The 25,217-nt window shown below is 20.9% G+C and overlaps 3 protein-coding genes across 9 annotated transcripts in view; 2 read left to right on the top strand and 1 right to left on the bottom strand.

Annotated features, from left to right (window-relative positions):
- The window catches only part of LOC107998599 (rhythmically expressed gene 2 protein), a 3,774-nt gene extending 489 nt beyond the window's left edge, over window positions 1-3,285 (top strand). Inside the window, exons 1-4 of one of the 2 annotated variants that reach the window (XM_062081143.1) lie at window positions 1-756; window positions 1,527-1,665; window positions 1,966-2,263; window positions 2,761-3,285. The exon at window positions 1-756 is cut by the window's left edge and continues 489 nt beyond it. In XM_062081143.1, coding sequence (XP_061937127.1) covers window positions 1,979-2,263; window positions 2,761-3,234 — 759 coding nt within the window. In that variant the 5' untranslated portion in view covers window positions 1-756; window positions 1,527-1,665; window positions 1,966-1,978 and the 3' untranslated portion in view covers window positions 3,235-3,285. The remainder of the gene's footprint in view (window positions 757-1,526; window positions 1,666-1,965; window positions 2,264-2,760) is intronic. The other variant, XM_062081144.1, reaches the window with a different exon arrangement.
- Window positions 3,286-3,979: 694 nt separating this feature from the next.
- On the top strand, window positions 3,980-17,465 carry LOC107998555 (laminin subunit gamma-1). Of its 2 annotated transcripts, XM_062081125.1 has the most exons (26): window positions 3,980-4,443; window positions 5,307-5,664; window positions 6,599-6,857; window positions 7,904-8,205; window positions 8,423-8,628; window positions 8,974-9,077; window positions 10,616-10,804; window positions 10,998-11,223; window positions 11,328-11,584; window positions 11,763-11,935; window positions 12,022-12,154; window positions 12,218-12,442; window positions 12,529-12,717; window positions 12,821-13,006; window positions 13,083-13,285; window positions 13,393-13,608; window positions 13,689-13,959; window positions 14,212-14,390; window positions 14,466-14,596; window positions 14,684-14,794; window positions 14,938-15,136; window positions 15,211-15,448; window positions 15,538-15,713; window positions 15,831-16,013; window positions 16,096-16,213; window positions 16,315-17,465. In XM_062081125.1, exons 2-26 carry the CDS (start codon window positions 5,509-5,511, stop codon window positions 16,548-16,550), a joined length of 4,866 nt encoding a protein of 1,621 aa, XP_061937109.1. In that variant the 5' UTR covers window positions 3,980-4,443; window positions 5,307-5,508; the 3' UTR covers window positions 16,551-17,465. The 2 variants fall into 2 exon arrangements, with proteins under 2 accessions (XP_061937109.1, XP_061937110.1); XM_062081126.1 differs by lacking the exons at window positions 3,980-4,443; window positions 5,307-5,664; window positions 6,599-6,857; ... (1 more) ...; window positions 8,423-8,628; window positions 8,974-9,077 and adding an exon at window positions 10,291-10,426.
- A 369-nt stretch (window positions 17,466-17,834) lies between these two features.
- Window positions 17,835-24,572, bottom strand: LOC107998556 (syntaxin-6). Of its 5 annotated transcripts, none has more exons than XM_062081141.1 (7): window positions 24,430-24,572; window positions 23,394-23,587; window positions 22,618-22,712; window positions 22,445-22,504; window positions 21,539-21,771; window positions 21,351-21,445; window positions 17,835-18,054 (listed from the first exon to the last, which is right to left on the bottom strand). In XM_062081141.1, the coding sequence occupies exons 1-7, from the start codon at window positions 24,462-24,464 to the stop codon at window positions 17,978-17,980; spliced, it is 789 nt and encodes a 262-aa protein (XP_061937125.1). In that variant the 5' UTR covers window positions 24,465-24,572; the 3' UTR covers window positions 17,835-17,977. The 5 variants fall into 5 exon arrangements, with proteins under 5 accessions (XP_061937125.1, XP_061937126.1, XP_061937124.1 ...); XM_062081142.1 differs by having other exon boundaries at window positions 17,835-20,886; window positions 22,618-22,737; window positions 23,395-23,587; XM_062081140.1 differs by having other exon boundaries at window positions 22,618-22,737; window positions 23,395-23,587.
- Between the last annotated feature and the right edge of the window lie 645 nt (window positions 24,573-25,217).

Here is a 25,217-nt window from a genome sequence, read left to right as displayed (position 1 = left end):
TGTTGGAAGACCTTTATCGGTAAGCGATCTTATGAGATTAATTAATAGCAGCTTTTTAATTCTTCATAAAATGTTTTTATATAGAAATAAGATTATAGAATTAAATAATATAAATTTGACTGATAAATTACGAAGGTTTTTACCTCATACTGTACAATTAAAAAAAAAAAAATAAACAAAATCATAAAAGTGCAATTACAATGGTGTAGTGAAGAATATTTTTAAGATTGAGAAAAATTTAGAAAAAAAAAAAAATGAATATTGAATAAAAGTGCAAAATGCTTATTCGAAATATTATATATATATATTAATCCATATTAATAGTTTTTTGTAGAAATTCTTTGTATCCACATCTTAATAAAAAAGAAAGTTTAGACGAATAATAAAAATTTATAATTTAAAAAAATATAAAAAAAAATTGAATAAATATCAAATATGGTGCTAAGTGCAGGAAGTTTGAGAAACCCTGCTCTATCGAATTATGTTCAAAATATTCTTTTTAAGTTCTATAATATTATTTTTGAATAAATAATTTTTTATCGATCATATGAATAAGATAGAAATATCGATTAAATATTCTCATAATTTTCTTATAATTATTATAATTATGAATAAGTTTTCAAACTATGGAATCAAAATCGAACAAATACAATTTTATAATGCAACAATTTGCAATAACTAGATTTTACTGGCGTAAAAACCATTATGTATAACCAAATTTCTCCTGGATATTTTTTTCATGAATAGGAATTAAATGTAAGTGAACGCAATAAGATCTTGCATTTTTATATATACATATATTAATAGGAAATATAAAAAGCACATGTTACTATTATTATTCTTAGAGACATTAAATAGTAATGTTTTATAATTTATATATATATTTACATCTATATATACGTTTAATATAAATAGGTAAAACTGTATATAAAGATAATTAAATTTTTTTACATTCTGTTTACGATATATGTATATATATATAATACATGTTATATATATTTACACATATATTATAAAATAATGCTTGTGTACGTCGCATACCGAATGAACATTTTTATCTACTACGTGATAAATAGGTCACGCGAGAAATTATGTACTTATTCCAATTGTTAAATATTGATTAAAATATTGTATATAAAATTCATAGAATTTGTCTTGAATTTTTCAATTAAATTTACACAATATATGAACATATTCATCTTATAATTTTTTGATATTGATAGATTATTTACTGACATTAAAATATTTAACAATTCAAAATTTTATATAGAAACAAGTTACCTATCCATTTTTGTATGCTATTATTTTCAAATATATATAATCTAATGTTTATGATTAATACTTGTATTTATTTTAATTTTTCATATTTAAAAAAAAATTTGATGCATAAAAAATTATTTTTTATAATATATAAATATATATACAATATTTTGATAATTAAAAAAAAAATTAAATATAAATTATTCTCATTAATTCTAATTAAAAAGATTTATATAATTCTAACATCATTCACATGTTTTTCACAGAAATGTCACGTGTTGACGGCGTGAGAATAGTCGTCATATTTTTATTCTTTTGAAATGAGATGCACAAGTTTCTCTAATGTGATCATCTTTCAGTTAATATTTCTTCAACTGGTTATTTTATTAAAAATAAATTTAAATAGTAAGTAAGAATAAATTTCTATTATTAATTTTGTATTGTACTAAAAAATATTTAATTATAATTAGTATTAAAATAATAAAATAAAATAACAACGCAAAATAATTTGAAATAGTATCAATATTTTTATATATGAAAATAAATTTAAAATTTTTATCTTATGATAGCGTTGGAAATATAAAAAATTCTTTCTCCATATGAAATCGATTGGTAGTACTGTTCACGACGTGAAACAAGTGTATTTTTTTCATCGTATATTATATGATAAAAATAGTGTTCTAAATATTTGGTATTTCTTTGTAGACAAAATTTAATAATGATAAAGTTCGTCCGACCGCGATTAATAACATTTGATGTTACTGATACGTTATTGATGACAAATTTGGAAAAACATTATGCTGAAATTGGTTCTCAACACGGTCTGTCAATTGATCCACATAAATTGGCGCGAAGCTTCAAAAACAACTTTCGTAAACTTAGTTTAGAACATCCTGTTTATGGTAAACACACAGGCATTGGATGGAAAAATTGGTGGAGACAAATAGTTCATAATATTTTCAAAGAGCAACATAATTACATTTCTGATGCTACTTTGGATAAGGTGATGAAAATTTTCACGATGTTGAAAATTTAAAAACTCTATAAGAATTTTAGAATCTATAATGAAATAAATAAAATAAAATTTGATGTCATTTTTATTTAACATTTTTATTTTTATATTTTTATATAAAATGTTTATTTATATCAATATAATATAAATTAAAAATATAATTTAATATGATTTATCAGAAATAAAATTATTTTTAGAAATAAATTAAGCTTAACAATTGTTTTAATTTAATTTTTAAACTGACTATAAATTATCTATATTTTATCATTACATGATTTTTTATTTTATATCAATTATGATAATTTAAATTTTTATTTTTATCAATTTCATTTTTGAATTTTTATGTTGATATAAAAAAGATACAAAGATTATAAAATACAGGAAGTATTTATTACATTATATTAGAAAAAGAAAAATAATTACCGAAAAAAATCTAACCTAAACTCATACCTACTGTCGATGACCTTTTTTATCATTATGACCCGTAGGTTGCTAACAGTTTGATAAAATGCTATGGTACGAGCTTATGTTGGCATAAATATCCTGGCACAATCGAATTACTGGAATATCTTCGAGAAAAGGACTTGATTTTGGGTGTAATATCAAATTTCGATGAGAGATTGGAAGCGGTACTTAAAGACACAAGGATACGTTTTTATTTTTCTTTCGTTTTAACATCTTATGATTTCGGTATTGAGAAACCAGATACTTTAATATTTAATGAAGCTCTTAGGTTAACAAAAGAACGACATAATATCGACATAATTCCCCAACAAGCGATACATATTGGTGATTCTATTAGTAATGATTATATTGGAGCGAAAAATGCTAACTGGAATGCTATTCTTGTTCAACATAATAATGATGTTATAGATGAAAAAAAAGTCCCTACGAAGGATGTGTTTAGAAATCTTCAAGATTTGAAAGTACATCTTTCTACACTTTTAGATAAAGATATGTAATGTACATAATATAGTCAAATAAAAATTAAAAATATAGTATTTTATAAATCATCACAAGATTTTCATATTTTAACAAAAAATAAATTTATAGGTAAGATTTGTCATAACAAAAAAAAATAGAAGATTATAAACATTTCCGATATGTTTATTTAACAATGAAATTAAGTACCGAATATATAATACTCTATATTATATTAAAATTAATAAAATTATAAATATATTTTATTAAATTAAAATTAAAAGATTTAATATGATTGTATATATAAATAATAAGATAAACAGAAAAATATATCGTATCTTTTATAATGTATCTTTTACGCAATATATATTTAAGTTATATAAAAATATATAATAAAAATATAAAGGTATAATAACAATTTTTAACAAATTTTTGATAAATATATTTACAATAAGTAATAATATTATATATATATTTTTATAAATATTAATAATAATTTATATATTTATTGATATGAAATGACAAAATAATGAATTTTTAATAATATGATATTATTGTTTCGTAATAAACATAATTTTAAAAATATATTTTAAAATTATTTATATTTTTATATAATGTTTTCTATATTTTATTCATCTTTGTATTTTATTTATTTTAATATATTTTATTTAAAAATTAGATTGACACAATATGAAGTGAGAATATTTAAAGTATTTTATTGTATTGTTGATAATGATAGGAAGAAGTCATCGTTTTCTAATCTTTTCACTTCCGTTCTAGCAAGATATTACTGATCATGAATTCTACTAAAATAATATAATTCTAAAATAATTTCTATTCTCAATTCGCAAAAATAAAAGTTCATTAAACAATGCTTAATTTCAGATTTTAAATTATTTCAAGATTTTTTTATTGTATTATTTATTTACTGTGTTCATAAACATATCAAGAAAATGTATTTCAAATTTTTTAAATATTTTTTTCTATTAAAATTAAAATTTTAAAAAACATAAATATGTACATTTATACATATTATTGCTAGTAATGAAATATAAAATGTAATAATCTCATTATTATATATCTTTTTTAGCCTATACTTCCTACGGTATATTACCACTACAAATATTCGACATATACGATTCCCTCACTCATGTCTATGACAACGATACAACTCTCGTTCAGTATCTCGCTAAACTGTTGCAGGGAAAGAAGTTTTCTTATGATTTACCAATCTTCTATCAGTTGAAGAGGTTAGAATGAAAATTTATTGTTCATTTTAAAAATTCGTGATACTTATGTGAATTTTTTTATTGAAAAAAAAGTGAATTCACGGTCAATTTGTGTTTCATATAATTTTGTGAATATTAATTATTTAAATTTTTATTTTAATAAGGAATAAAAGATTATTTTTTTTTGGTTACAAACTTCTTTAAATTGACATTGTTTATTTTCTAAAATTATAACATAAATATTTATTGAAATTGCAGTTCGTGATTTATGTGCCGAAATCTGTGATCAGAAGAAATTTTCATATTTATTCTTCAAAATTTTAAAAATTTTAGATAAAAAAGAATAAATTTTAATAAAGAAACGATATTAAATGCAAAATAATTTATTAAATAATATAGAATATATATATAAATTAATATTTAATTATTTTACTTGAACAAATGTTACTAATTCAATTGCAGAATTTTAATTTAAATTAAAAATTATTTTATAAGATTAATGAAAAATATATGTAGAAATATAAACTTTACAATAACATTTTTATTTTATATAGAAATATATTTTATGTACATATATGATGTTATTTTAATTATAAATTATGATTTTTATATTTAAATTATAATTTTAATAATTTTTCATTGTGAAATGATTTATAAATTTGAAAACAGAATTATGTTCAATTTTTCTGTTTTTGTATGTAATTATATTAATATTTTCATTTTAATTTTTTATAAAAATTACATGTATATATATATATATATTTTCTTATATGTTAAATTTAATAAATTTAGTATAGAAAATCAAAGAAAAGATTAATTAATATTAAAATTAATAAATATAAAATTAATAAATATAAATTAATAAATTAATAATTAATAAATAGGTAGGAAGGCCAGGCAAACGGAAGATTGCAGAATGCAATCGCGACAGTGAAAAGTAAAAATTATTGGAACTTTCCTTGTCAATGAACTCAGTCGAAAATTAGTTTATATTCTGACCTTTAAAAAATTCAAAAAAAGATTTGAGTTTTCATTCAAAATTATTAAAAAAAATTACATAAAAAAAAACTCTAAAAAAGTTCAAATATGAACAGAGAAAGGCACAAGAAAATATTTATTTTACTTGCAATCTGCTTGATAACAGTATTTGCGGAACCTGATCCTTTAGATGAACTTTTTTATAGTCGATTTTCAAAAAATCGTGATGAAGACAAATGCTATGATGACAATGGAAGACCACAGGTTCGTAATTTTATTTATTATATTTATATAAATATATAAATATCAAAACAATTTATTTTATTTTATTATTAATTTATTTTTCTTTCTTTATTCTTCTTTTTCTTTCTTTATAATATTTATATAATTAAATTAATATTTTTTTATTTAATTTCGAATTACAAAAATAGTAATATTTAGTATATGTAAATTACAATATATTTAATTATTAAATAATATTTTTTATTAATTTAGTAATAATAATTTGATTAATTTATTTTTCAAAAAAAAATAAATTATCTTTCATAGTTATATTATTTTATATTTATATAAATATTATTTCATAAAAATATAATAAGTATGAACAGACTTTTAATTATTCTGTTTTTTAATCATTAAAATTTTTATTTTTTTTTGAAGATGTTATTATATTAGGTTATCATTTTAAAGATTTGAAATTACATCAATTTTCGACGATAACTATAAATAACTGTAACTAAATAATCGTTCTGAATATTAAAGGATTTAATAAAATTCTAATTTTTATTTTTCTAATTTTATTTTTTTTACTCTTTAATTTTTTTATTTAAAATTTTTTAATTTTAATTTTAATTTTTAAAAAATTTTTTTGTTCAGATATTACAGAATTTTATAGAAAATATGTTATAATATATATATCTGGGACGAAAATAATCTGAAAACATTAGTATCTTGGTCTATCTTATAACATTTTTATCTGTCATTTTACTAACATTTAATATAAATATTATATTTAATTTAAAATATTTTTAAATTTTAATTTAAAAAAAAAGAGAAAAAAAGAAAATGAAAAAAATACACAGTGAAAAAAAGTATTAATTATTGATATAATTTCTGAACATTGCGAAAAAAAAATATTTTAAATTTTGTAATAAAAATTTATAATTCTATTAAATATTATTCTAAACACATGTTGTAGAGGTGTATACCACCTTTTGAAAATGCGGCATTTAATGTTCTTATGGAAGCAACGAATACATGTGGCCAAGATCGACAAACAGAATTTTGTAAACAAACTGGTGTCCAAAGAAAGTCCTGCGAAATTTGTCGATATGGAGATCATTTAGCTTCGTTTCTTACCGATTATGATAATAATGATAATGCAACTTGGTGGCAATCAGAAACAATGTATGAAGGAATTCAATATCCGAATCAAGTTAATCTCACATTACCATTGGGTATGATATAAAAATATTGTATATTTTATATTAAATGTTATGTTATTATATTAAACGTTAGTTTTATATGTATTTTTACATATAATTTATACGATGTATAAAATATATTTTATATTTTGTTTGAATTCAAATATAGCTGTATTCATATAATTGAGATAATTTTTCATAGAATTGAAATAGATAATGAAATTTATATTATAAATAGAAAAAGAGAATTTATTCATCAGTTCATTTCACGATATAAATTTAACTCATTTTCAATATTTTTCGCTTTCTTCTTTTTCATTTCTATTCTTTCATTTTATATCGTTATCTATCAGGATGCGTGTACGATGAGATAATTCTCGATGATAACTGTAAATACGGAATTCCAAACTGATGGAAAAATTATATAGTTATTTACAAAAGTATCATATATTTCAGGAAAATAATATTTTTATTCAAATAAATCGTATAATAAAATCATATATAATAATATATTTATTATTTGACATAAAATAATAATAAAATAACTATTTATCTTTATCAAAGAATTAATGAATATAATAAATATAAAAAATGTTATAGAATTCTATTTTATTATTAATAAAAGTAATCTTTTTATACAGATAAAATTAATAATTGTGATTTGTAAAATAATTTTGTCTTATATATATGTAACAAAGCTAATTCTAACACCATTCCGAGAATTCAGATAATAGTAGAAGATTCTTAAAAATGAGAAGAACATAGAATCTTTGCCTGTATACCACATGTTCATTTAGAAAGAAAGCCACTTGCATCCCGCTAGTGAAGAATTACAATGGCGTAGAATCTTTATTTTTTAATAATTTCAAATCATAATTTATAATAAATAATTTTGTTTAAAACATTTTTTGTATCTGTTTATATCATAAAAATTTTTAATTTATTTTATCTCTAAAAAATTAAATATTTATTATTTTTATATTATATGTGTCAATTTTTATTAAATTGGTAATTTATATATATTTTTTTATTATTTTTTTTTACATATATACATGCTTTTTAATAATCATTAATTATAGGCAAGACGTTCGATATAACATATGTTAGAGTGCTTTTTGAGTCTCCGCGTCCAGAAAGTTGGGGTATCTATAAAAGAAAAAATGAAAATTCGCCATGGGAACCTTATCAATTTTATTCTGCGAGTTGTAGAGATATGTATGATTTACCGGATTCAAAGGAAACAGTACGAGGTGATGATACCAGGGTATTATGTACTTCTATCTATTCTGATATATCACCTTTGACGAAAGGTGCTGTCGCATATTCGACTTTAGAAGGACGACCTTCGGCATATAATTTTGAATCTAATACAGCATTACAGGTACAATTTTTATTTTATTTTCAATTCATTTTTCATTTTTTTATTTCATCAATAACAATTTTTTTTTATAAAAATTATTATTGAGTATAGAAAACAAATTACAAATAACATGTTAAAAATGAAATAAAAATAGTAATATGAAATTAAAGTAACAAAATTATTTATTAATGTAATAAAAAAAATTTATAATGATATAATGTTATTCTTATTTTAAAAGGAATGGGTGCAAGCGACAGATTTAAGAATTACATTAGATAAAATGAACACTTTTGGTGACGAAGTTTTTGGCGATGATCAGGTATTAAAATCCTACTACTATGCAATTGCTGACGTTGCTGTTGGAGCACGTTGTGCTTGCAATGGTCACGCTGGAGAATGTGTAAACAGTACTAGTGTAGATGGAAAAACTCGTAGAGTATGTAGGTAAGATAATTTATAAATAATTATTTTTCTATATACAATAACTAGTTAAAATGATTAAATGTTAATAATATGTATGATATAAGATATGTAATTGAAATGATAATAAATATATAAATGGAATAATTAATTGTAATTTTATATAAATATTATACATAATATATATATATATATATATATATTTTAATAAAATAATTTTAATAAAATATATAAAATTATTTTACATATTTTATGTTTTCTATTATTTATAAAATTTTAAGAAAACGCAGTTAAAGCGATTTCATATTAATTTTTTTATATTATAAATTTAATTCATAAATTTCAAATAGATGTGATTCAATCTTTTAGATGTGAACATAATACTGCGGGTCCAGATTGCAACGAGTGTATGCCCTTTTTCAATGATGCACCTTGGGGACGTGCCACTACCAAAGATGCGCACGAATGTAAACGTAAGTATAATATTAAATTTGGAATAACATTTAAAATAAGCTAATAAAAATAAAATATATATAATATTTACAACTATATTTATATACATATATCGCAAAAATATACGAAAAGGGGATATCATTGAAGGATTATTATTCATTTATTAAGTCTTATTTTTCCAATGATCATTTTTCGTATTCTATTAGATAATAAAAACATATTCTATTAGATAATAATATTTTTATAATCATAAATCATATTTTTGCTTAATTATTATTATTATATTATATTATTAAATCTCTGTTCAACTTTTATTTAAATCTGCTAAAGAATAATATAATTGATAATATTATTGTTCAATTTTATTAGATACAATATCAATTTTCATATAATATTTAAAAGAATAATAAAAAAGTTTATATAAAATAGATAATATATATATATTATTCTTCTATTATTCTTCTATTAAGAAACATTTTTTAACTAAAAAATAAAAAATATTGAGAAAAGTAATTTATTGAAAAAGTTAACAATCTATAAAATTAAATTGTTTTTCCATTTTCATATTATTTTTTGTATCAATTTTAATATTTTTTTATCATTTATAAAAATTTATTATATATAAACGAGAAAGATTTCTTCAGCATTGTGAGTATCACCTTTCTGAGCAACCGAAGAGAGTTTACATTTACGATCACGTTGGCATTACCTTTTACGTTCATTGCTTGTTCTAAAGTGGGGACTGTTAGGAGGAACACATAATGCAGCTTTTCTGTAGATCACGATCTCAGTATTCAAGATATCGCGATATAAGCAGATATTTATTATATCACATTGAATCGTGTAATTATATAATTTTTTAAAAAAGAGAACAGAATGATTTTGAATTTATTCATTTATTTATAATTATATTATTTAGTATAATAAAATATATTATTTATCATTAAATAAAAAAATCTGTTTATATATTTTTAAATTTATAACTTTTTTATTATTGTGATTATTTTTATCAAATTGAAAAACTTTTATATATTTTATATATTTTATGAATAATTGATCAAAAATATAAATATATATTTCTAAATATATATATACATATTTAGAAATATATATTTCTAAATATATTAAAATATATACAGAATATATATTTTAAATATATTATTAGATATATTTTTAAAATATATCTCAAATAATGAAGAATGATGAAGAATGATGAAGAATGATATTTTTCAAAAATTTCTTTTTTTTTTTTTATAAATTGTATAATTTTCATTTAAAATGAAATTAATTACATATTTAATATTTGTAAATGTAATGACTATTACTTTATCATACTGGGATGGAATTTTGCCATGGTATTTAAAATCTAGTAAATATTTAAAAAGTATTATTTTTATCATATCAATATTATCGATATTAATATCATATTAATAACAATTTTTTATGAAAAATTATAATTTATGATATTATAAAATTTTGAAATATTTCAAAATTATATAATATTATATAAGAAAAATATAAATTTTATGTTGATTATGATTGTAATGTTATTTTTCAGCTTGTAATTGCAATGGTTATTCAGAAAGATGCTTTTTTGATAAAGAACTATACAAAGTCACTGGTCATGGTGGACATTGTCTCGATTGTCGAGCTAATCGTGATGGTGCGAATTGCGAACGTTGTCGGGAGAACTTTTATCAGCGTCCTGAAGATAATTATTGTGTTGCTTGTAATTGCAATGAAATCGGTAAATTAAAATATTTTTTCCTATTTTTATTTTAAAATTAAAATATATTTGTAATTTATTAATTATAAATATATACAATAAGAAATATTATAATTTTTTATTTGTATTAAAAATATAAAACGTAAAAATACGAAATAAATATTTGATATTTATATAAAATATATATTGAAATAAATATTTGATATTGTTATAGGTTCAAGAAGTTTACAATGTAACAGCGAAGGAAAGTGTCAATGTAAACCTGGTGTAACAGGTGATAAATGCGATCATTGTGCAGCAAATTATTATAACTTTGGTTCATATGGTTGCAGTTCTTGTGAATGTAATGCAGCCGGTTCTCTTACAAATATACCAAACTGTGATCCTATCAGTGGTATTTGTACATGTAAAGAAAATGTTGAAGGAAAAAGATGTCGAGTGTTAGTATACTTATATCATTAATATTTTTTATGATACTATATTATAAAAATAAATAACTGAATAGGATTATTATATTTACTAATATTGTTTCTATAATAAATAGATGTAAACCAGGATTTTTCAATCTTGCAATAGATAATAAATTTGGTTGTACACCATGCTTCTGTTATGGTCATTCTTCAGTTTGTAAACCAGCAAGTGGTTATTCTAAAGTTGTAATTGAAAGTATGTTTGTGAGAGGAGCTGAACGATGGAAAGCTACTGTAGCTGGTAATTCAATAAGACTTCAATATGATCCTCTTACTCAAACAATATCTGCTACAGCATTAGATCGAGACAATGTTTATTTTGTTGCACCTGGTAAATATAAATAAAATTCTTATATCATTTTTATATCATTTTAAAAATTCTAAAAACGTTTTTTTTTTAAATTTTATATTACTCTTATAATAAATGTGCACAATAAAACATTTTATTATCTTAATAAAGATTTATACTATATATATTTACTAACCAAGAATGTTATTGCATTACACAGATAGATTTCTTGGTGATCAACGAGCCTCTTACAATCAAGATTTGTCATTTACTTTGAGAATTGGGGAGGCTGGTCCTGCACCTACTGTTCGTGATGTTATACTTGAAGGAGGCAATGGAGAACAAATTACACAACCAATTTTTGGACAAAATAATCATTTACCTTCAGTGACAGTAACTAAAAATTTAATCTAATATAATTAAATGATATATGATTCAATCATATGTATAATTTATTAATTGATACAAAATGATTTCAGCCACATGAATACCATTTTAAATTGCACGAACATCCTAATTATGGTTGGGAACCTCGTCTTTCTTCTCGAGCTTTTATGTCTATTTTATCAAACTTAACAGCTATTAAAATTCGTGGCACCTATACACATCAAGGTATTTTAATTATTTATTTTGAAGATGAAATATTATTTCTATCATATAGTTTTCTTTCTATAGGTCGAGGATTCTTAGATGATGTCAAACTAGAAACAGCACTCCGAGGTGCTGCAGGTGAAAGTGCTGATTGGGTGGAACATTGTGATTGTCCTCATGGTTATGTGGGCCAATTTTGTGAATCTTGTGCTCCTGGATTTCATCATGATCCACCAAATGGTGGTCCTTTTGCCCTTTGTATTCCTTGTAATTGCAATAATCATGCAGATATTTGCGAAGCTGAAACTGGTATCTGTTTTAAGTAAATTTGAAATAAAAATTGATTTACAATTTATTTTAATACTTGAATATTTATATTTTTTGATTTATTTTAGGACAATGCATTTGTGAACATAATACGGCCGGTAGTAATTGTGAATTATGTAAACGAGGATATTATGGCCATCCGTTAAAAGGTACACCCGATGATTGCAAACCATGTCCGTGTCCCGACAATGGGCCTTGTATATTACTTGGTAATAATCCGGATCCGATTTGTTCTGAATGTCCATTAGGTAGAACAGGTAAAACAAAATTTTAAATAATTTTTATTATTATAACTTTTTACTTTTTACTTTTTTCTTTTTTCTTTTTATAAAAAATTATTTATGTTATTCTTTGTTTTAGGACCTAGATGTGAAACATGTTCAGATGGATATTTTGGAAATCCTGAAAAAGGTATAGCTTGCAGACCTTGTGATTGTAACAACAATATCGATTTAAACGCTGTAAGAAATTGTAATCATGAAACTGGTGAATGTTTGAAATGTGTAAATAATACAGCTGGTTTTCATTGTGAAGAATGTCTTTCAGGCATGTAAAATATAATTTTGCTTTTTTAGTATATTTTTTTGATATTTTAAGTAACTATATTTACAATATTCAACAGGATATTATGGAGATGCATTATCTGATCGTAAAGAAGATGGATGTAAGCTATGTCAATGTTATCCACCAGGTACAGTTGAACTCAATGATGGTAGAGTAGCACCTTGTGAACAATTAACAGGTCATTGTACTTGTAAATCTCATGTAATTGGTCGAAATTGTGATAAATGTGAAGAAGGATATTATCATATATTAAGTGGAGAGGTATTTTAAATTAATTAAAACAATCGTTTCACAAATATAAGATGAATAATAACTTGTCTTAAATTAAATAATTATTATTATTAAATAATTATATATATACATTTTAGGGATGTACGCCTTGCAATTGTGATGCTGAAGGATCTTATAATCGTACTTGTAATCCTGTTACTGGTCAATGTGAATGTAGACCTGGAATTACTGGACAACATTGTGATGCATGCGTTCCTTATCAATATGGATTTAGCAGAGAAGGTTGCAAACCTTGTGATTGTGATAGTATTGGTTCTCAAGATCTGCAATGTGATGCCAATGGACAGTGTCCAGTAGGTTTATTAAAAATATAATGTTACTATATGATAAAAAGTTAAATTTATTTATTAAAATAATTATTCCTATATTATAGTGTTTACCAAATGTAGAAGGAAGACGCTGTGATCGTTGTAAAGAAAATAAACATAACAGACAAAATGGATGTGTCGATTGTCCTGATTGTTACAATCTTGTTCAAGCTGCTGCTAATAATCACAGAGTACGTTTAACTGAACTAGAAAATACACTCAAAAAGATTAACAGTAGTCCAACAGTTATAAAAGATTCAGATTTTGAAAAAGAATTAAAAAATATTCAGGATAAAGTAAAGAATCTCTTACAAATTGCAAAACAAGGATCAGGTAGTAAGTATAATCTATATGATTCTTTTACGTTTCTCGAATAATTTTTAATTGAATTCGATTTTTTTTATTAATAATTTTTAAGTATGAAAAAAATAAATTGTTATTAAGTGTATAAAATTATTATGCAATTTTAAAGTTTTTTTTAATCATTATAAGTTTTTTATTAATTATAAAAAGCAAGATTAAAACGTAAAAAATGTAATAGAATTAATAATATTATTTGGATAAGATTTTATTAAGAAAATGTTCTAGGTGAAAATAAAACTTTGGTGGAACAACTTGATGAATTGCGCGATCAATTAAATGAAATTAGTGAAATCTCTCATACTGTAAATTTAACTGCTTCTGATGCATATAAAACTACTTTGGAAGGTTTAATGAATATTGATGAAGCAGAAAAAGTGCTTGATAAAATACATGCTCAATTAACTGTAAGAAAAACATAATTTTATATAAAATTTATAAAAATTAATATATGAATAAAATTTTTATCATTAAAATATTAGGAAACAGAAGATTATTTAGCTACAGATGGAGCAACTGCATTAACAAAAGCGAAATTACGCGCAGAACAAGTTGGTCAAGGAAATAAACAAATGACTTCAATCGCACAAGAAGCACGTGTATTAGCAGATTTGTGAGTAATTTAGTTTTATAAATATTTTAAATATTTCTTTAAAATATATTATCTTTTTATTTATATATATTATCTTTTTATTTATAGAAATGTTAATGAAGCAAAAAAGATACATGCACTGGCAGAACGAGCTCGAAATACAACAATAGAAGCTTATACTCTTGCAAAGAAAGCTATAGGAAAATACACTAACATAACGTATGTATTTATTCATTATTTTATATTAAAATAAAATAATAATATAATTATTATCAATGTTTATATTGGTAGTTTTCAAAATTATTTTAACTTCGTAACTATTTTATTTTAATTGTAATATTTTAAAAATTGATTATACTTAGTGATGATATTAGAGGATTGGAAAATAAGTTAGAATTACTAGAGCATCGTATGAACGAAGTGAAAAATCTTACCAATATAGCAGCCATTAAATCATCCACTGTTTCACAAGAAGCAATAGATTTATTGATTCTCGATTTAGCACTTCCACCTGTTGACATCAAGCAATTGAGAAATCAAATTGAAGATGTGAATAATGAAGTAAATATAAATTATAACAAATATTATTATTGATAATAATTTATGATGATTTAATTAATAATAAAATATTACAGGGATTGCGATTGAAAGAACAAGCACAATTATTATTAGATCAAAATGAAAATCTTATAAATGAAATGGCACAAAAAGTAATAAAAAGCGAAGAGTTAATAGAACGAGCGCAAGATCAACAAGCAGCTACGGCTGAACTTTTAGCTGAATTAGACGGTGCAAATGAAAAAGCAGATGATGCTGTAAAACGAGGAGATCAAACATTAAAAGAAGCTCAGGAAACATTAAAGAAATTAGGCGGTATATCTCATATTTTTTAAAATTATTTTTAATGATAATTTCAAAAAGAAAAAGAAAAATGTATTTATTAATTATGATATTTCTTTTAGAATTTCATGCTGAAGTAGAGCGTGAACGTATTAAAGCCCAAAATGCTTTAAAAGATATTAAAAATATTGAAGAATTAATCATAAATGCTACAAATCAAGCTTTACAAGCTGAAAAAAAATTAAATGGTTCTGAAAATAATGCTGAATATGCACGTAAAATAGCACAAGATTCTCAAGTTGGTATAATTAATATTATATATGTATAACATTATATATAATGTTGTATATAATATAATATATTTTCTATATTTTTATATTTTCTATATATTAAATACAAAATATTTTTACATCAGAGATATGCAGAAGAAGCTAGTGCAAAAGCAAATGATATTAGAACTGAAGCGAATAAAATTAAAATAGAAGCAGTTCGCGTAGGAAATGAAGCTGAAAAATTACATCAGAGAGTAGATAGTACAGATTCTATGATGAAACAACATGAAAATCAAAGTGATCAAGATACAAATATTACAACTGAAGTAAAGCATCATATAAGGCATTGTATATATTTAATATGATAATTATATAATAAAAATTATGTATATTATTTAATTTTTTTAGGCAAATCATAAAGTTGGTTTAGCTAAGATTAATGTAACATTAGCATCACAGCAAGTTGATAAAGCTCTAACTGAAGTAACTGAAATAATAAAAGAATTAGAAAATCTACCGGAAATTGGTATATTACTTTTTTCTGTTATTATAATTTTATAATTTTATAATATATTTTATTTTAAATTAAATCTTTAAATATATATAAATTTAATTTTTTGTTTTTAGATAATGCTGACTTAAATCGATTAGAAGAACGCTTAGCTGCAGCTGAAAAAGAAATTGCAGCTGCAAATCTAGATCAAAGAATTCGTACATTAACTGATGCAAAAAATTTACAAACACAATGGGTAAAGAATTATGAAGATGAAGTCAGTAGATTAAGAATGGAAGTTGAAAACATTGATGAAATAAGAAAAGTTTTGCCTGTTGATTGTCAAAAACGTTTACGACTTGAACCATGAAAAACATTTTTAAACTTGTACAATATTTAAAAGTAAAACTGTTCATAATGCTACAGTGCCTTACATGCATTGAAGAAAGAAATAAGATTTAAAAGACAGTAAAAAAACATAAACATATGTTTAAAATAATAACTGCAAAATTTGTCATTCTGTTAAAATTAAGACTTCGTACTATATAATTACAGCTTTCTTCAAGAATTGTAAAGTATATTTTAATCATAAATTTATGATAAAAATAACTTATAATATAATTAATGTTAAATTACATAACATTAATGTTAAATAGGCAGATATTACTTGAATATTTACTTTTAAATCATTTTATTTAATATATCGTTTATAGTGTGATTTTATATTCTTCCTTTTTTCTTTTTTTAATTTTTTATTATGCGTTTCTATATACAAACAAAATATAAATGATATAATGACCATCATACCAAAGATTTTATCATAGACACATTTTTCGTTATTATTATCAGGCCATTTGCATTATTCAATATGTTCATCTTTATAATACAGTTTATTTGTACGTATGTATAAACATGTATATAGTATCTATATACAATCATTTATAAAATCTTCTTTTAAGTTTTAAGAAAGTGACAGAAGTTCCTTTGAAGGATAATTTTTTAATATACAAAATCGAATAATAAATAAATTAATATGTTGTATGGTTTGCTTATAAATTATTAAAAATCTGTGTGAAAATATTTTCAGAAAATAGAAATTTAAATATATATTATAATATATATCATTACACATCATTTTTAAATACGATATAACATTTTTATACAAATTTTTTATACGTATCTAATATGAATAAACAATAAATAAATGTCAGAGAATATATGATGTAATATATCAACATGTTATATTTCAAAAATATTCAAAATAAATTAAGTATTTTAGATCAAATATTTTATTTGGAAATAGTTTTTCAGGACGATACAGAGAATATTTATTTACTGACATAGGATGTTATATTTGATCTTATTTGTAAATGTGAGATCAGATTGTTAATATATTTTTTATGATTATATTCAATTATATTTATATTCATCAGAAATAAAAAAAAAATCATATTCTCATTCCTTTTAAACGATTTATTTTGAGTAATGATTGATATTAAAAAATTTGGTTTATATTAAAAAATAATTTATTTCTTTTTTAAAATATCGAAAGATATTGAAATACAATTTTTTAAAAGAAAAAATATTTAAATATTTCAATTTAATTAATTGCATGCATGTAGGGAAGGAAGTTTTATAAAGATCCTGTCAAAAATAATAACTATAAATATTTATTATAATGGATCATAGATTATCGCTAACTTAATAATTCATTATTAAAACAGAAGTTAACACATTCATCTAAATGCTATGAAGAAGAACCAATAAATTCTTAGGGAAACTAGAAAATTAAACATTTCACTTAATTATAAATAAAATTATTAGAAACACCAATATAGCGGTCAACACTCCAATGGCTACCCATTGTCTCCGATCTAAAACAAACGGAAAGTAACATCACATGCGTCACTTATGAAAAAAGTAGTCAGAATCAAGAGATTTTATCATCATTCATTGAATGACGTTAAAATTAAATGAATAACATATTGTATAGTATACTATATAAAAAAAATTAATACTTATATATTTGGCCCTTCTTCAAACGGTAAATATTGTACATTATTTTCAACATGCATTCATTAACAAGCAGTTTATAACAACATTATATTTTTTATATTGATACTCTGCACTCTTAAATATTAAATAATAAAATAATAAATTTTTAATTATAAATGTGCTATTACTAAAAAATAAAAAAATAAAAAATGATTAAAAAATTAAAAAATAATGATATTGATTTTATTATTCATTATTTATAAAACTTAATATGGTCTAATAAAAAGATCTTTAATTTTTTATATATTTTAAAAAATATTTTGATACATCCTCTATAAACTTTAATAATGTCAATTAGAATGCAAAGAATCAATATTATAAAATAAATTAATAATTTAATTGATTTCTAAAATTACATTTTGAGTTAAAATTATTCATACATAACAAGCAGTAATTGTAACATTTATTAAATTACAAAAGCTTCAGATTGATAATTCTTATTAATTTTTTAAACATTGCATAAACACATAAATAAAAATTCTTTGCATAAACATATAAAAGCAATAATTAGAGCAGAATGATACCTGTAAAACACATATTCATAAATTTTGAGTGAAAAAAATTTAATTCCATGATTGAGAGATTTTATAATAAAATTTTAAATATAAATTGTCTATTTATATGATTATTAAAAAAATTAACATAATAATTGAAATAAAACATTGAAAGTTAATTTTGATAAAAATTTAATTATATTAAAAGTATAATAATATATATTTATTATTATCTCTCAAGCAAAGAAATCAATATGTAATGAATTATTATTGTTGTAATTATTATTTAAATAATTTTAATGGATTAGGAATTTGGTACTTTACAGCAATATGTACAATATAAATAAAATCTCCAATTTTATTTATCAGTATGTCTTCACAATTGGTCATTTATGCAAAATAATAAAGTATGTATAATTTTTACTTTTAACTTTTAAATATAAACTAAAATAAACAATTTCTGTTTTATGTATGAATTCACAACATTATATTATTAATACTTTTTTAACAATGAATAAATATTTCAGTTTTTAATTTTAAAGTTTTTCTAATGTTTCATTTTTTTTTAAAATGAAGAAAGTTTCAAACTATCTTATAATACTTATGAACAATCTCATTCACATTGAGAAACAATCAATCAACAATCATCATACGTACAAATAATTCTTTTCACATTTTGCTCTTCTTTCTCTTCAACAATTTTCTTTCAAACTTTTCAAACTTTGTATTTTCGTTTACATTCATTACACACATAAAATGATTGGTACTTTTACAATGTTATTATATGAATATTTCACACTAGCATGTCCTAAATTATTTTTCATCTATGCCTCAAACATTAATATCATATATTAATATCACATATACATTGGAAGTAGAAGTATCAGAAGTTTTAGAACATACTAAGAAATAGTATGTATCTGTAGTATATATCTATCTATAAATGAGACATTAAAATTTTTCCAGGCACAAATTATTTGTGCTTTTTTTTTATCTTTATATTTGCCTTGAAATATTTGACAAAATCTTAAATTTCTTCTAATAATCTAAAATTAATTGAATATTATTGAGGTATTTTTATACAATTTATCTATAATTTTTTAATATACAATAATTTTTTTAATTTTCTGATTTTGCTGATTGAATTTCAAACTATTTTAGCTATTATAATACTATATAAATAATAATTACTTGAATTGTATTAAATTACAGAAATTTTAAAGATAATTATTTTATGGAAACTGCAACTGGTCCATTTTAATACTACATTTTTAGCATTTATTTAAATCTGAATATACATAACTTTTTCAAAATTTATAGATTTTCTAATTATTTTATATAGATTTTTAACAATTTTTTATATTAAAAAACTTTTTTCTTTATTCTTGTTTATTTTTATTAAGTAAGAAACAGATTCATAAAATGTATTAAAACATATTGAATAAAAAACATATAAAAACACACAAAAACATATAAAAACAACGAGTCAAAATATAAAATTTAATTCTTAATTTAATAATATAAATTTAATTCTTAATTTTTGAATAGTAAAGTAAATAAAAAAGAATGGCAAAAATTTTTAACTTAAATTAGTAATTATTATTATTATTATTATATGTATTAATTTTTATTTTTATCTGATATTTATAACATATTTTAATTTGTTAATATTTTATTAAAATATGAAATATTTAATTAATTCTTCTCAATTGAAATAAAAATAATAAATAATTTTTATTTAATTAATATTTAATATATTTTTAATATATTTTAATAATTAATATTTAATATATTTTATTTATATAACTTTTTGCTTATAAATAAAAAACTAAAAAATTATTTCATATAATGAAATCAATATCAATATTTTATTGTATTAATTATATGTATTAAAATATGTATTAATTATAATTTAAATGCATTAAATATAATTTAAAAGTTAAAAAAAAAATAAATTTAGAATTTATTTGACTAATTTTTTCTTTTAAAGATTATGTCAATTTAATGAGACTTCTACTCTCCAATAAATTATTCTTTCTAAATAATTACATATCAATATAATCCTACATATATTTAATAAAAAAAATCAAAAATTTAGAAATAAGTGCAATAGTGCTAAGAATCAATTTAAATTAATTAAGAGAATGTAGGAAATGACTTATTTTCATAAGTGATTACAATATGCAATGTTATCGTAAAGGCAAAATGAATTATTAAATTCATAACACAATTCCATAATTTTTCAGTAAATATTAGAAATTATTAATTTTTGATAATTCAATAATTAGATAATAATAATAAAGCTAACTTAACATTTTAAATAAATATTAATATTTATATTTAATATTTTAAACATAAATATTAATATTTGTTTAATATTTTAAATAAATTGATTTGAACAAAATGAAATTGAAATTATTAAATGAAAAAATATAATTTATAAATATTACTGAATAATTATGATAAAAAATTATAATAAAAATATTAAATTTAATCTCCAGAACATAAGAAACAGTTAGTTATTGTATTTGATAAAGATGATAGAGAAGAAGGTTTAGAGGCAAGATCAGAAACACTAGATGTTGCAGTAGTAGGAGCAGGAATGTAATTATTATAGTTACCATTACTCATATGAAGAACTTTGGCCATTTTTTTCATTGTTGCATCTAATTTAGAATCCGTTACTTCTAATTCATTACCAAATTCATCTAACATACTGAAATGATTGTTATATAAAAATATGTTAATTTAGAAAGTCATTTTGTTAATAATAAAAAAAAATATATTTAATAATAATTATTAAACTTACACTGCTTGCTCATCTAATTCAGTATTGATTTGTCTAGATACTGTTTTCAATGTTCCAATGCTTTCACCTATCATATCTAGTTGCTCATCTTGTTGTCTTATCATATCATTTTGTTGTTGTAAGGTATCTCCTAAAAATTGTCTATTTGGACTATCAATTTCATTTTCCAATTTGCTATATTTTGTTGTGCCATGATTGACAGGAACTCGAGCAGGACTATTATCTAAAAGTGGCTGTAAGACATAAGAAGATATAAATATATAAATTATTAGATTAAAAAAATAGCATATAATGAATAAACATATATTTATTGAAATAAATTAATAAAAATATCAAAATATTTAATTAAGGACTTGATAAATATATTTAAATTACAGAAAATTATATGTTAAATCATAAAAAGTTTTATTTTATATAATAGTAATGATATCAAATATGATTGATTTACCGCATAAACCATTTCTTTTTTCTGTAATTCTAATTGATAATATTTTATTTGTACATTCAGAAATAAGGGAACAAGTTTGATAATCACTATCAATATTATTGGCAATTTGACAGTTTTACATAGGTGTCGCATCACATACGATAGAAATTTACGAGCGAAATTTAAAAGTATAAAATGCTGTATTTGTATAAAGTTAAACATCTTGTAATAAATTATATTATAAAATTTGAAAATAATAATAAATATTACAATTATAATTACATTATACAATTTATTACAATTTATTTACAATATATTACAATTATAGTATTATAATTGTATTGTATTGTATTGAAATATTATTTTAAATTATAATCGAAATTTACATTGCATGTTTCTGAAAAATATAAATGATATACTAAATAACAAAAATTATAAAGTTAAAAGAAAATATCTAAAATTATTTAATTTTTACAAACCTGTCTTGCTGTGTTATCACGATCCCGACCTCTACTTAAATTCATTTTATCCTTCATAGTCTGCAATAAATTAATAATAATTGGTATATATATTTTCATAAAATTTATTTAACAGATATTTGATCGAATTTTTAATTGATATAAATAATTAAATATTATACAACAAATATTACCTTAACTTCTTCTCGAGTTTGTTCAATAAAACTTCGTTGAACCGTTAATTCTTTGTTATCTATTTTAAATTTTGTTGGATTTTTTTCTACAATACGTATATATACACATACATACATATATATATATATAGTGCGTTAAGAAAAATATAGAATATAGAATATAAAATACAAAAATTTAAAATTTATAAAAAAATTTTTCAATTAATTTTATACAAATATAGAATTTAATAAATGAATAATAATTACAATATAGTATCAATTATTTAAATTTCTCTTATACTCTCAGATAATAACAGATTATCTGAATAATGAGAGTATAAGTGAGTATATATTTAAATTATATTTGAAAATATTTTAAAAAACATATTTTACAAAATGCATTTTGAAATAGTATACAAATTAATTTTTTATAATATTTTAAATATATATTTTCATATATATTATATTATTATATATATTTTAATATATTATTATTTATATAATATATAAAAATATATATTTCATAATATTCTCTACATATTATATACGTATTATTATATATAATAATTATTTGAAAATTATTGTTTTTTCTAATTGAATTGTATATTCATAAATTTGGTTTTTTCTAATCGATTATTCGAAAAACCGCTTATGAAAAAATGATTTATTATTATCGGATAATCAACATTATATTATATTTCTAATAAATATATATATTATATTCATTATTATTAAATTTCAATAAAAAAAATAATGTCACGGTTTATATATAATATATGATATATATTAAAGGATATAAATCGTGTCTTCTAAATCATCAAGATCCCATTCGATTGAACGTAAAGCTTTCCGTAATTCAGTAGTAGTCCACTCTAATTCGTCGCGTGAGATTGGGATTCCCCCACTTACAGTAGGACTCGTGACAACATCCTGCAATTCCGTCCAGCGCCCGTATAAACCGCGATTTTTATTTAAAGCTTTACAAACTTCGCTATATAACAAAAAATAAATTTATTTATACTATAAATTATAAAAATAATTAATAATTAGATATTAAGTTTTTGATATCATTAGTAATAAATATTTCGTATTATAAAATATATTATATAAATATAAGGATAATTTAACAGTTATAAATTATAATCATAAAAATTATATATTATTTAATTAAAAAATTTCTTTTTAATAATATTAAATATTAAAATATAATTATATATTTTATATATTATAAATTATATTTTGTATATATTATGAAATTATATTATAAATTATATTAAAATACTAAAATTAATTCATAAAGATATAAATGTTTATAAATAATTATAATATAAAAAATATAAAGAAATTATTTTAAAAAATTTCATAAATTTTATAAATTTTTTTTTTACATAATATTACATAATATTTTAAATAATACATAAATATTAAAATACAATAAAATCTAATTGCTTTTAATCTAATTACGAAAAAAATTCAATATTTTAATAAAAATAACGTCAATGTTAAATAAATTTAATAAATAAAATAAAATATGAAAAGTTAAAATTAGGTATTTATAATATACATACATATTAAGATAACATTCATAAAAAAATTTTTTTGAAAATTTCTTCAAGTAAAAATTATTTTGAAATAGAATGTATGATTTTCTTTGTATAGTTTATCCTGACTATTCATATAAAGGATTGATGTATATATACAGTATCAAAGAGACAACAAAAGTTAAAAATTAACTACATAAATTTGATGAAGTTGATATTAACTTATAATTGATAATTTATAAAATTAAAAAATATTGATTTAAAATTTCATAAGATTATAATTTTTACTTACTCCTTGACGACAAAGAACGGATTCTCTAGCGTCATTCCTTCTTTTAATTTAAAGAGGTGGCCTTTCTCGCCGCCTCACGGCACCCACAGAAATACGTATACGCAATTTGTCGATCATCGGTAGAAATTCCAAACTTACAGAACTATCGATAGTCACAGGAACGATGACAATAATCAAATTGACACTTGCTCGCGCTCTACTGTTATGGTATACAATGTCGTGATGTATTGTGGCGTCTGCTCTGAGTCTTTCTGCAGACGACTATTTATTCGATTTTTTTTAATGTTCGTGCGCAAACACGCCTCTCTAAAAGCCACTGTAATATTGATTTCGTGTAGAAAGATTTAAAGTGAAGTTCACAGTCACTTATGATAACAAAAATTAATTAATAATCAAAATACGATAAAATATACAATGATTATTAAAACTTAATGTTTAACCATATTATATAATAAATTTAATGTTTTTTATGGCTAACTTAAAAGCGTTTGATTTATGCAACAACACTTGTTCATCTACATTCATAGATTGAAACTTGCGCATCAAAAAAATTATTTCGCGCCAATTCTTTAAAAATATTGTAATAAATGCAAACATTAAATTTATTATTATATTTTAATTTAATTTTAGTATAATTATATAATAATTATATATAATTATAATTTATCATTTATAATTAAAGATAATTATAAACATAATATTACAATTAAAATAATTATATATGTTTATTTTTAATTAGCTATATAAACAAAATTAATAAGTTTGGAAAATTGTACATATATATTTTT

This window comes from Apis cerana, linkage group LG11, assembly GCF_029169275.1.
Source record: "Apis cerana isolate GH-2021 linkage group LG11, AcerK_1.0, whole genome shotgun sequence".
NCBI classification, from domain to species: Eukaryota; Metazoa; Arthropoda; class Insecta; order Hymenoptera; family Apidae; genus Apis; species Apis cerana.
This window is presented reverse-complemented; position numbering and strand designations above follow the sequence as displayed.